Source organism: Wyeomyia smithii, chromosome 2, assembly GCF_029784165.1.
Source record: "Wyeomyia smithii strain HCP4-BCI-WySm-NY-G18 chromosome 2, ASM2978416v1, whole genome shotgun sequence".
NCBI lineage: Eukaryota > Metazoa > Arthropoda > Insecta > Diptera > Culicidae > Wyeomyia > Wyeomyia smithii.
The window spans coordinates 150,264,518-150,278,990 of record NC_073695.1 but is presented as its reverse complement, the minus strand read 5'-3'; the positions used below and the strand labels follow the sequence as shown (position 1 = coordinate 150,278,990).

The following is a 14,473-nucleotide window of genomic DNA, read 5'->3' as shown; positions in this document are numbered from 1 at the left end:
GGGAAACTGTTCAAAGGAGTAATTTATTAATAACTTTGCATTTTACAAAACTTTTTTCCTCGACTTACAATGATGATTATCGGACTACGTCAGGTGGTTGCATTTAAAGTTCACTAGTCACTAATTTTAAAAAATTTTTATCATTGGACAATCTAAACAAATTGAAACAACATGAAAAAACTAGCCTAAACATCGAAATACACTTTAATGCTTACGTTTATAAGTTTGGTGGTGGGAGGAATTTATTTTCACTGTCGGAGTAGTGTGGCGGTTTTAACTTGTGTTTCTGTTCAGTTAACTGTTATACCATCTTCATTTAGGCTTTTAAGTTTGTGTAAGATCCCCGCGTATGCTGTGTTGAGGTTGTCCACATCAATACGGCGGTTCACTATGTGTGGTGTACAGTAGATGTGACACATTTCTAAAAATGGTAGTGAAGCTGTGTGTTTCGATCTATCTATTATGCATGTATTCTCTAAATCGAATCTGTGTTCTGTGTCGATGCAATGCTCAATGAGAGCGGTTTTCTCTCTTAGCTCGGATAACTGGTAGTTTGTCTGTGTGTCCGCATTTAGTATCTGGTTGAGTTTGTTTACGTTCGATGCATGTCCGTAGAGTCTGGTTTTTAATTTGTTTGAAGTCATTCCAATGTAGCTGCTGTTACAGCCGCTGCACGGAATTTTATAAATAATGTTGCTGTTTTCGTTTTTATTTGTAGGATCCTTAACTTGACTGTGGAAGCTGTTCACAGTTTTGTTCAATTTTGTTGCGATGCAGATGTGCGGATAATCCTTTTTGAACAGTTTAATGAGACGGTCACTCAGTTTGGGGATGTAAAGGAGAGATCTGTAAGCAATGTTTATGCTGGGTGTTTTCTGGATGTGCCTAAGGTGACCATATCCTGAAGGTTGTTTGCCGTGGATGGTGCATTGCTGGCTTGATGTGGTTGCTGAGAGGACGGCGGTGGGGCTGTTGGCTGTGGAGCTGTTGTGGGTGGAGGTGCTGGTGGTGGCAGTGTGATAGCTGAAGGATGGACAACTTCTTGTTGCCTAGAATGGTACAGGTTGATGAGCCGAGACACCAGGGTTCGTGGGTAGCTATTAGCCTGTAGGTGTTTGTGAATGATGGTGTTTACGTTTGTCGCCTCTGGATTAGATGTTAAAGAGGTAACGCGGTGAATAAAATTGTTGGCTACATTAATTTTGTGTTTGTATTGATGGTAAGAATGGAAATTTAGCATTCTCCCAGATGAGATAGGTTTGCTATACCATTCGGTGAAAAGTGATTGATCCTCCTGTCGATTTATCAGCAAGTCCAGAAATGGTAGTTTGCGGTCTTGTTCTATTTCAATGGTGAATTGAATTCGGTCCTCCTGGCTGTTAAAGGTGTCTAGTACGGTGTCGATGGAATCTTTTGGGATGATGAGAAACAGATCGTCTACATATTTGCGTAGAATAGGGACTTCAAAGGGAAGGTGGCTTGATGCATTATGGATGATTGATTCGAGTACTATATCGGCTAATATTGGGGACAAAGGAGAGCCCATAGCTGTTCCGTATGTCTGGTAATAAAATTTGTTGTCGTATCGAAAATAACTTGCCTCCATACAAAATTCTACTATTTCCAAAAACAGCTCAAGGTGGATCTCGGTATTTATTTCGTGCCAGCGATCGGTGATGGTCTTGGTTACCAGTTTTCTCGGTACGTTCGTGAACAGAGAAACAACGTCGAGTGATACCATGATGTGATCTTCGGGGAGAATGAATGGTAAACGATGTAGAACATGTGCTGAACGTTTTGATATACACAGACTACATGAAACTTTTTTCAACGTGAAGTTGATAGTTTTCACACATGGTGCATGAAAAGCCTGTTGAAACTTAACGTGAAAAAATGTAATTCCATTTCGTTTACCAGCAAACATATTATAAGACAAAGAACAATTACTATAGACATTAAAACAGTTGAAAGGAGCAATCTTGTAAGAGATCTAGGAATCACGCTCGACTCCAAATTTACCTTTGTTGACCATTATAATAACATTATGTATAAGGCAAGTAATATGCTCGGATTTATTAAAAGATTCAGTTTGAACTTCAAAGATCCATACACCATCAAAACATTGTATGTTGCACACGTCAGGCCCCTGCTGGAATATTGTAGCATAGTCCGGTCGCCATATCATGATACACATAAAAACCGTAAAGAATCAGTACAAAAGCAATTTTTGTTGTTTGCTCTACGAAAGCTAGGTTGGACCACTTTACCTTTACCTTCCTATAAGTCGCGTTGTATGTTAATAAATCTGGATGGACTTGAAAAGCGACGAGAGTTCGCAATGGTAGCTTTTATAAACGATGTAATTACACAAAGAATAAACAGCCCAGAAATCTTGGCGAATTTGAATATAAGTTCAAAGCTCCTACTCGTTCTCTAAGAAATAGAAACTCGTTTTATATCAGTAATCAACGAACAAACTATGGAAAAAACGAACCTCTTAATAGAATGATGTCATGTTATAACCAATGTTGTGAATCAATCGATGTAACAATGAACAAAACTACACTTAAGAAAATAATTTTTTTGAGGTTAGTAAGTTAAGAATGAAATGTAATTAATACGATCAACTTATGATTGACGACAAATAAATATATATGGGTCATTCCATGTCAAGTGTCCGAAGAAATGCATCGACCATCTCCGATTTCGATCAAAATTTGTGAGTCGATGTATTTTGGGCCGGAACTTATAAGTACAAAGTGTTGTACCGGTTGGTGGACTCCTCGGCCAATGGGACTGCCTCCACTTTTTGCGAATTTAGCAAAACACCTTTTTTATTTTGTGAATATCTCGAGACCCTGAAGAGCTACAGGTGATATTGACATATCATTTTGAAGGGTTTTAGATGTAGAATCGAACGACGTGATCATTTTTTTCTGCAGTGTTGCCAACATTGCATTTTTTTCGATTCAAAATTTAATTTGCAATTTCCTCAAAATACCTCCCTTCGATTTTGATTTTGACTACGCCAATGTGTTTAGCAGGCGATTTTACATAGGAATCACTAATCAGCAAAAAACAAAATGTAGCGTTCCAGAGATACAGCATTTTCAAAATTGCAAGATTTTGGATTTTGTCTACGCACGAAAGCGCTTCTACATAAATTGCTGCTATCTTAACGGTATCTTAGCAGGCGTTTGTGTAATCGAAGAGTTGTTCCTTAGAGGAGCATCCGTTAATGAGGTAACGCAAAAAATTCCGTTCTAGAATCATTTTTACGAAAAGTTACAGGAAAGTTTTAGTTACACTTTTCTCATGAATCTTCATTTTATTGGTTCATCACATTGTAGAAATCATCCTCTCTCAATTTAAAACCGTTTCCTAACAGGTGAATGGTCATGTTTTCTCCCGAGTTAAGGTTTGCTATGATTTCAAAATTGTAAACAATGTGTCTAATCACGGGTGCAGTCATTTCATTCTTGAAGATGGTGTGTTTAATTGGATTGTATCTAAAACAAATTTGTGTCGTTGGAAAACGGTATTGGTTATCACAGCAGCTGACAGTTCTGGTTGCACTTCTTGAGCTGCGGATCAACTTCCTTTGTGGTCCGTAGTTATTTTGCAATTTCTAAGTTAAATTGACAAAGTTTATCAGTGCTTTTGGTCTCTGTGGAAAATTACAAGAGCACAGTGTTCCGAAATAGTGCGCGATAATCGAGAAGTGCTTTAAAAGCTAATAATTTAAGTGGTTTTCTCTTGTGACAAGTGTTCCATTAAGGTAAACAAACGAACAGCTTATAACTGGTGAGTGGCAGAAACTGCATGCTACTATACTAATCTTGCATGAGATTATAAAGCTATAAACTTTCAGCTTGTAATATCAAGCTATAAACTTTCAGCTTGCAAAAAGCTTGTATGCAACTGAAAAAAGCTTCTTGTGCGCAGCTTACAAGCGCTTACGCAAGGATACAAGAGCTTTGCTGGTGAACAGTGGGCACACAGTGGGCCAATTTACTAAAAACGATGAAAAAAAAATATTTTTAAATCTCACAATAAAACGAAAATTATTAAAATCAATCTTAAATAAGGTTGATAAAATGTCGCTGGAAAAATCTCTTGGTAATCAAACTGAACGAGATATATTTTCCAAAAATGCAATCTGCTAAGTTCCTACAAGTGAATCTCCACCACGCTAAAGGCGCATCGGCAGTCCTTAGTAGGAGATTCAAAAAGGAGGAGCTAGACATGGTTCTTATTCAAGAACCATGGTGCAATAAAGGTAAAATATTAGGGATTCAAATGAATCCTGGCAAACTATATTACGACGATTCACAGAGTTCGCCAAGAGCTGCAGTTCTAGTGAACAAAGCAGTAAAATGCTATCCTGTGACAGAATTTGTAAAACGAGATATTGTAGCGGTCATGGTTCAGGTGCCAACCACCAGGGGGAATACTGAGGTAATTGTTGCTTCGGCTTATTTTCCAGGTGAAATAAATGAGGCGCCTCCTCCTGAGATTGCTTCGTTTGTCAAATTTTGCAGAGACAATAATAGGGCATTCATCATAGGCTGTGATGCCAACGCTCACCATACAGTTTGGGGGAGCAAGGGCGTTAATGGTCGTGGTGAGTGCCTATTGGAGTTTCTCTCGTCAAATAACATAGATATATGCAATAAAGGTAACAAACCAACATTTACAAACGCTATCAGAGGTGAAGTTTTGGATCTGACGCTATGCAGTCCAGCAATTTCTGAAAAAAATGCTAACTGGCATGTATCGGATGAAACCTCACTATCTGATCACAAGCACATTTTGTTTGAATGGATTGGTGAGAAACCATCATCTGTTACTTACAGAGATCCTAAAAAAACAGACTGGGATCAATATGCACAATATTTGCGAAAAGATTCACCTTTAAATTGTAGCAGAATTGAAACAGTTTCAGAATTGGAATCTATGACAATTCAGCTAAATGAAATGGTGATAAATGCATACAATAAAAGTTGTCCCGCCAACCAATCGTCCTCAAGTAGGGACGTGCCATGGTGGAACAAGAAGGTTGAAAGTTTTCGAAAAAATAGTCGGAAACTTTTTAATAAAGCAAAACGTACTTCAGACTGGGCTCAATATAGAAGAGCCTTAACTGAATATAGCAATGAAATCCGGAAATCTAAAAGGAGGTCTTGGGTTCAAATGTGTGAATCTATAGAAAAAACTCCAGTTGTTTCTAGATTACAAAAGACTCTTGCCAAAGATCATACCGTTGAGCTTGGCAATCTAAAGCGTCACGACGGAATCTATACTAGTGGTCCTCGTGATACCTTAAATCTAATGATGGAAACGCATTTTCCCGGTTCTATTGAAAAGACGGATTCAACCATCTCTGATTTAGTTATAATTTGTTCTACGCAGACTAGCTCTTGGTCTGCTAGAACGGAAAATACTGTATCAGATGTGGCGGATGAAATTATTACGAGAACCAGGGTGGAAAGTGCTATGAGATCCTTTGAGCCTTTTAAGTCTGCAAGTGTAGATGGAATATTTCCAGCATTGCTTCAAAAAGGTGAAGCAATACTAATTCCTTCTCTCATTGAGATTTTCAAGGCCAGTTTAAGGTTGAATCATATTCCATCAAAATGGAGGGTAGTAAGAGTAATCTTTATACCTAAAACTGGGAAGCGTGATAAGACGCATCCTAAATCATTCAGACCCATTAGTCTTTCCTCGGTTTTGTTGAAGACAATGGAAAAAGTGCTGAATGATTTCATTCATACATCTTACATGCAAACAAAACCGCTTTCAAAGTTCCAGTTTGCCTATCAAACTGGAAAATCCACTATAACAGCGCTTCATACGCTGGTCATGAAAATTGAAAAGTCACTTTCAGCTAAAGAAATTGCTCTGTGCTCTTTCTTGGATATTGAAGGTGCTTTTGATAATGCGTCCTATTCTTCAATGTCTAGTGCAATGAAGAACAAAGGATTTCACACGAGCATTGTTAACTGGATTCATACCATGCTTGCAAAAAGAGAAATCACTTCTGAGTTGGGAGGTTCGTCTATTACGATAAGGGCATCGAAAGGATGTCCGCAAGGAGGTGTTCTTTCGCCACTTATGTGGTCTTTGGTGGTGGACGATCTTCTCAAAAGCTTAGAAGCAAAAGGTTTCGAAGTTGTGGGCTTTGCAGATGACATAGTCATCTTGGTAAGAGGAAAGTTTGACAACATAGTTTCGGAAAGAATGCAGGAGGCTCTGGAGTATACCCAGTCTTGGTGTATAAAGGAGGGTCTCAGCATTAATCCGACAAAAGCTGTAATCGTACGTTTCACTAGAAAGAGGAAATTCAATCTTAAAACTCTCAAGCTTGGAGGAGTAGAAATTTCATTCAGTGAACAGGTTAAATACTTAGGAGTTATCCTTGATGCCAAGCTAAGCTGGAATGCACATCTTGACTATGCCATCAACAGGGCGGTCAATGCATTATGGTTGTGCTCCAAACCCGTTGGGAGAAAGTGGGGCTTGAGACCGAAAATGGTGATGTGGATATTCACATTATACGTCCAAAACTGACATACGCTGCGTTAGTGTTGTGGCCAAAAACCAAAGAGTCCACCGCTAGAACAAAGCTAGATAAAGTTCAACGACTTGCGTGCATTGCTATAACAGGAGCAGTGAAAAGCACCCCGTCAAAAGCTCTTGATGCAATTCTTCATCTGCTGCCGTTGTACGAATACGTGCAGCTAGAAGCAGAAAAGAGTGCCTTGAAGCTAAAAAGAACAAAAACTATCTTGTCAGGTGATCTTGTGGGTCACCTGACAATACTGGACTTTTTCAAAAGAGGGCCAGTGATGAGTATGAATGGAGACTGGATGGCACCTCAGGATAACCATGATATTCCCTACAAGGTATGCGAAACGTCGCGTGCAGACTGGGAAGTCGGAGTTCCTGATGTCCGTCCCGGTTCAACGATATTTTTCACAGATGGCTCAAAAATAGGTACCAAAACTGGTGCAGGAATCTTCGGCCCTGGAATTAATATATCAGTGGCAATGGGACACTGGCCAACAGTGTTTCAAGCAGAGATTTTTGCAATCCTTGAATGTGCGAATGTATGTCTGACTAGGAAATACACACATGCAAATATTTGTATTTTCTCTGACAGTCAAGCAGCACTGAAAGCACTTGATGCTTATAAATGTACATCCAAGATTGTCTGGGAATGTATTCTCACATTGCGACAGCTATGTCAAACAAACTCAGTAAATTTGTATTGGGTTCCAGGACATTGTGGCATTGGTGGGAATGAAAAGGCAGACGAACTTGCAAAACAAGGATCTAACTCACAGTTTATCGGCCCAGAACCTTTCTGCGGTATATCAAACTGTGCAGTGAAAATGGAGCTTAAACGCTGGGAGGAACAAAAGGTGATAACCAATTGGTTTGGTGTCAAAAAGTGTTCCCAATCTAAAAGATTTATCACACCTAACGAGAATCATTCGAAAATGCTCCTAGAGCTCAACAAAAGAGCTTTTTGTACATACGTCGGCCTAGTAACGGGGCACTGTCCGAGTAGATATCATTTAAAGAACATTGGCCGGGTTCAGGATGTTATCTGTCGCTTTTGTAATATGGAAAGCGAGACATCGGAACATCTGCTGTGCAGTTGTGGTGCATTATTTAAACGCAGATCAAGGTTTCTTGGCAGTGGCTGTTTACAGCCCAAAGAGATTTGGTCTTTGAATCCTGGGAAGGTGATTGGCTTCATAAACCATATTTCACCTGACTGGGAGCGTGTCGGTGCAGGTACCTGATCACTCAACAATAGTGGTCATTGTATTTTGCAAGGGGACACGTATAGCAATTGACTGGGATATATTACAAAAGTTCACATCAATGGACAACGTAATTCTAATTCCATAACAAAAAAAATCACAGCAGCTCACGCGATGAGATTTACTAGCTACTAAAGGAGCATGCATAAATGACGTAGCTTTTTTTTTCACCCCCTTCCCCGTCTCCCACCGTAGCATTTCGTCACAAAGTCAGACCTTATAGATAATTACGTAGCATTATAACAAACTCCACACCACACCCCCCACCCTCACCACACCCCAAAGACTTTTTTTTGCAAATTTTATTACTAAAAACATATATTGTATCATAAATGAATAAGACAAGACAAAGAATTATAAATGACCATAAACAAACAAAGCCGTGAAAATAAACAATTAGAATAAATCCAATTTTTTTAATTTATAATTTGCTACCTTTGCAACGTAGCTTGGCTTGACCTCCTAGCCTCTCCCTCGTCAAATTTCGTCACAAAACTGCTAGTCGTTGCATGTTCGAGTCCCGGCTCGGGAGAAGACTGTTATTATCAGTTGGAATCAGTGGCTGCGAAGCCTGTGTCAAATAAACAGAACAGAAAAAGCCACCTCCACTCTAATCCTGGGTAAGAAGAAGAAGAAGGAGAATATAGGCAGATGAATGCTATGATAGGCTTACTTGCTCTATGACGTGCTATGATACGAGCAAATTAAGATATTCGGTTATGATAAAATATTTTGGATGCGTTCGGAGATTTGTTTGAACATGTGATCTTGAATGTAAATATGCAGAATTATGAAATGAAACCTGAAATCAGCATTTTTTTCACGTCATTAAGAATGTCACAAGTTGGTTTCAAAATTCGAATCATGGACAAAAGTGTACATTTAACAAAAAACAGTTTGAGTTTAAATACGAATAGTGTAGCCAAAACTCTCCTTTAACTCTTCGTGAAAATGATTCTAGAGCGAGATTTTTTGCGTTACCTCATTAACGGATGCTCCTCTAAGGTACATCTTTCCGATTACACAAACGCCTGCTAGGATACCATCAAGATTGCTGCAGTTTATGTAGAAGCGCTTTCGTGCGTAGACAAAATCCAAAATCTTGCAATTTTGAAAATGCTGTATCTCTGGAACGCTACATTTTGTTTTTTTGCTGATAAGTGATTCCTATGTAAAATCGTCTGCTAAACACATTGGCGTGGTCAAAATCAAAATCGAAGGGGGGTATTTTGAGGAAATTGCAAATTAAATTTTGAATCGAAAAAAATGCAATGTTGGCAACACTGCAGAAAAAAATGATCACGTAGTTTGATTCTACATCAAAAACCTTTAAAAATGATATGTCAATATCTTCTGTAGCTCTTCAGGGTCTCGAGATATTCACAAAATAAAAAAGGTATTTTGCTAAATTCGCAAAAAGTGGAGGCAGTCCCATTGGCCGAGGGGTCCACCAATCGGTACAACACATTGTACTTATAAGTTCCGGCCCAAAATACATCGACTCACAAATTTTGATCGAAATCGGAGATGGTCGATGCATTTCCTCGGACACTTGACATGGAATGACCCATATAGCTTCTTCTGGCATGTCTCCGAACACCATTTTGAAATCCAAGATGGCGACTTACGGTTTCTGAAAAACAGTGGCAAATGACCAAATATCACCCAATATGGGTATTTCTGGAATTGTTAAGATGCACTGAAGCCACAAATAGACCTCTAACAACATTTTGAATTGTAAGATGGCGACTTCCTGTGTCTGGTAAACAGCCGAAACTGGCCAAATACCACCCAGTATGGGTGTTTCTTTAACCAGAATGACGCTAATAAGCTAGAAATTGTCTCCAAATGCCATTTTGAAATCCAGTATGGTGACTTCCGATTTCTAAAGAACACCGGAAAATGACCAAATACAACCCATCATGAGTAATTCCGGAATCGTTATGATGTACTGAAGTCACAAATCGACCTCAGACAACGTTTTGAATTGTAAGATGGAAACTTCTGGTGTCTAGAAAACAGCCCAAAATGGGCGATTTCCATCCAATATGAGTAACCCCTCGTGCACCCATTTCTCGATCAGAAGATAAAAAAGAAACAGGGTTCATAAAATTTTCTGATATTGTGGACTGGATATTTAAAACATTCAACATACCAGATCCCCTACAAAATATTCTTCTTGCCCTTCTTCCTACAGTGAAAACCTTTTTGATGCAACTAGCAGCAACTTGGCCCCTCATTTCAGCTATCATATCTTTCGATGACTAATACGGCGAAAGAGGTTAGGAATTTTATCACTGTATTACAGTGGAATTGCAGAAGTATCATCCCCAAATTCGATCTATTTTCTCATTTAATAAATACATACAATTGTGACGCATTTGCGCTCTGTGAAACCTTTCTCAATTCAAACGATCAACTCAATTTCCACGATTTTAACATTATTCGTCGAGATCGAGACTCACACGGTGGAGGGGTACTTTTAGGGATTAAAAAGTGCTATTCCTTCTTCCGAATCGACCTCCCCTCGATCTCGAATATTGAAGTCGTTGCCATTCAAACGAATATGAATGGAAAAGACCTATGCCTTGTTTCGTTATATATGCCTCCATCCGCGCGGATTGAACAGAAGCATCTCACTGATATAGCAGAGTTGCTTCCCGCGCCTTTTTTGATATTGGGAGATTTTAATTCTCACTGTTCGCTATGGGGGTCGCTGTACGACGACAACCGATCTTCTTTAATCTGTAACTTGATCGACGACTTCAATATGACAGTTTTGAATACTGGGGAAGCGACACGTGTACCTAATCCTCCAGCACGTGAAAGCGTGCTTGACCTATCCCTTTGCTCGACATCACTAGCGTTAGATTGCCGGTGGAAAGTAATCAACGATCCCCACGGTAGTGATCATCTTCCAATCGTTATATCAATTGCTAATGGTTCAACTTCCCCGAACCCAATCAATATTTCCTACGACCTTACACGTAATATTGATTGGAAGTGTTATGAGTCTATTATAGCGCAATCTATCGAGACTCACGAGGAACTTCCTCCGGAGGAAGAATACGCGTTCTTAGCTGGCTTGATAATCGACGCCGCGACTCAAGCTCAGACGAAACCGATACCCGGGGTAACGATTAGACAGCGCCCTCCCAACAAATAGTGGGACAAAGAGTGCTCTGAGCTGTACGCGCGAAGGTCCGCGGCGTATAAGGACTACCGGGAGTACGGCACTGTCAACCTGCTTCGAAAGTACGAGGCACTGGGCAGGCAGATGAAGAGCTTAGTAAAGGCGAAAAAACGCGGGTACTGGCGGCGGTTCGTAAACGCGTTGTCCAGGGAAACAGCGATGAGCACTCTTTGGGATACCGCCAGGCGCATGCGGAACCGTGACGTTTCGAATGAAAGCGAGGAGTATTCAGATCGCTGGATACTCGATTTTGCCAAAAAGGTCTGTCCGGACTCTGTACCGGAACAGAAAACCTTTCGCGACGCGTTATTAGTAACTACGGAAGAGCCTCCATTTTCGATGTTGGAATTTTCAATGGCTCTCCTGTCGTGCAACAATAAGGCTCCAGGGTTAGATAGAATAAAATTCAACCTGTTGAAGAATCTACCCGACTCTGCAAAAAGACGCTTGTTGAATTTGTTCAACAAGTTTCTTGAGCTAAATATTGTTCCGCATGACTGGAGGGAGGTAAAAGTCATTGCTATTCGGAAACCCGGGAAACCTGCCTCTGATCACAATTCATATAGGCCGATTGCGATGCTCTCTTGCCTCCGGAAATTAATGGAGAAAATGATCCTCTTACGGTTAGACAAATGGGTCGAAACAAACGGGTTACTTTCAGATACTCAATTTGGCTTTCGCCGGGGCAAAGGAACGATTGCCTAGCGTTGCTTTCTACTGAAATTCAACTTGCCTTTGCTCGAAAAGAGCAAATGGCTTCTGCGTTCATGGATATTAAGGGGGCTTTTGACTCTGTCTCTGTAGAAGTTTTAAGCGCGAAACTTCATTCGCAGGGACTTTCACCAAATTTGAATAACTTTTTGCTCAATTTGTTGTCAGAAAAGCATATGTATTTCTCACATGGCGATTCGACAACTTCCCGAATTAGTTACATGGGCCTCCCCCAGGGCTCATGTTTAAGTCCTCTCTTATATAATTTTTACGTCAATGACATCGATGAATGTCTTGCAAATTCATGCACGCTAAGGCAACTTGCAGACGATAGCGTTGTATCCATTACTGGTGGCAAGGCTAGCGATCTGCAAGGACCATTGCAAGATACCTTAGACAATTTGTCTGAATGGGCTCTTAAGCTGGGTATCGAATTCTCTCCGGAGAAAACTGAGCTGGTCGTTTTTTCTAGGAAGCATAACCCAGCTCAGCTGCAGCTCCTACTAACGGGTAAAACGATCTCTCAGGTTTTAGTCGCTAAATATCTCGGGGTCTGGTTCGACTCTAAATGCACCTGGGCTTGTCATATTAGGTATCTGACACAAAAATGCCAACAGAGGATTAATTTTCTTCGTACGATTACCGGAACTTGGTGGGGTGCTCACCCAGGAGACCTTCTAAGGTTATACCAAACAACGATATTGTCAGTTCTTGAGTACGGCTGTTTCTGCTTTCGCTCCGCCGCGAACACGCACATTATAAAATTAGAGAGAATACAATATCGTTTTTTGCGTATTGCCTTGGGTTGCATGCAGTCGACCCATACGATGAGTCTTGAAGTGTTAGCGGGTATTCTTCCGTTGAAACATCGTTTTTGGAATCTCTCTTACCGGTTGCTAATTCGATGCACAGTTATGAACCCATTAGTAATTGAAAATTTCGAGAGGTTGGTCGACCTTCAATCTCAATCCAGATTTATGACTTTATATTTTGACTATATGGCTCAAGATATTAATCCTTCTTCATACGATTCCTCCAATGTCGCACTTTTAGCTACTTCTAATAATGCTATATTCTTCGACACCACCATGAAACAAGACATTTCTGGTATCCCGGATCAATTGCGACCCCAAGAGATCCCTAAGATTTTTTCCAATAAGTTTAAACATGTTAGTTATGATAAAAGGTTTTACACTGACGGATCTAATCTAGATGAGTCCACTGGCTTCGGTGTTTTCCACGAAAATTTTACCGCCTCCTACAAACTCGATGCTCCTGCTTCCGTGTACGTCGCAGAACTTGCTGCTATTCAGTACTCTCTTGGAATCATCGAAACCCTACCCATAGACCACTACTTCATCTTCACAGATAGTCTCAGTGCCATTGAGGCTCTGCGATCAATGAAGCCTGTGAAGCACACCCCGTATTTCCTGGGGAAAATACGGCGGTTTTTAAGTGCTTTAACAGATAAAAATTACCGGGTTACCTTAGCGTGGGTCCCTTCTCATTGCTCGATTCCGGGTAACGAAAAGGCTGACTCTTTAGCTAAGGTGGGTGCTATTGACGGCGATATTTATGAAAGACCATTTGCTTATGATGAATTTTATAGCATTTTGCGTCAGAGAACACTCAACAGTTGGCAATCATCATGGAACTCAGATGAACTGGGACGGTGGCTACATTCCATTTTTCCTAAGGTATCGACGAAAGCATGGTTCAAGGGGTTGGATGTAGGTCGGGACTTCATTCGCGTGATGTCCAGACTTATGTCCAATCACTATACGTTAAACACGCATCTCTTTCGTATAGGGCTTGTAGACAGTAATCACTGCGTTTGTGGCGATGGCTACCATGACATCGAGCATGTTGTTTGGTCGTGTACCGAATACTGTGGTGTTAGGTCTGAGCTTATAGATTCCCTTCGGGCCCGAGGAAAACAACCGAACGTACCCGTTAGAGACATTCTGGGAAGCGGTGATCTCCAGTACATGACACAACTATACGGGTTTATAAAAAATGCTGGCATTAAAATTTGATTTCTTTTATCTATTTGCTAGAATACAATTTCTGTCACAAACTGAAAGAGAATGATACACCCGGCTGGAGACACTAAAATGAAGACTCAGCATCTCTATGTTTACGCAGACACCTCAGACCAAAACTGCTCAAACAGAACATCACTGGTTAGCCACGTACAAATGAATACATTCTGTAATATAAAATAATTAAAAACAAAATTGTAACACCCCTCCTCTCACCTTAAATCCCCACTAGCAGTTAAACATAAATTGTATCGTGCCGTGTCAAATAAACTATTTTAAACCTCATCCAATATGAGTATCTCCGCAAGCAGAATGATGCTCAGAAGCTAAAAATCGATCACAGACATTATTTTGAATTCAAAGATGGCTACTTCTAGTGGCCGGCAAACAGCCGAAAATGACCAAACACCCTTCAAAATGAATGTTTTCGGAGCCAGAATGACGGCCGAAGGTCAGAAATTAATTTTACATGCCATTTTGAAGTCTTTCGGTTTCTCAAAAACAGCCTCAAGTGACCGAATACCACCCAATGTGAGTATCTTTGGAACCAGAATGATGCAAGGAGCTGAAAATTGACCTCAGACACCATAATAAATTGTAAGATGGCAACTTCCGGTTTCTAAAACACGGCCAAAATAACCGATTTCCATATAATATGAGTATCTTCGGAACCAGAATGATACACATGATTACAA

At 40.2% G+C, this 14,473-nt stretch overlaps 1 protein-coding gene across 1 annotated transcript; it reads right to left on the bottom strand.

The window, feature by feature from the left end:
- Positions 1-859: 859 nt before the first annotated feature.
- On the bottom strand, positions 860-1,546 carry LOC129720071 (uncharacterized). The gene has a single exon (XM_055671481.1). It carries the CDS (start codon positions 1,544-1,546, stop codon positions 860-862), a length of 687 nt encoding a protein of 228 aa, XP_055527456.1.
- Between the last annotated feature and the right edge of the window lie 12,927 nt (positions 1,547-14,473).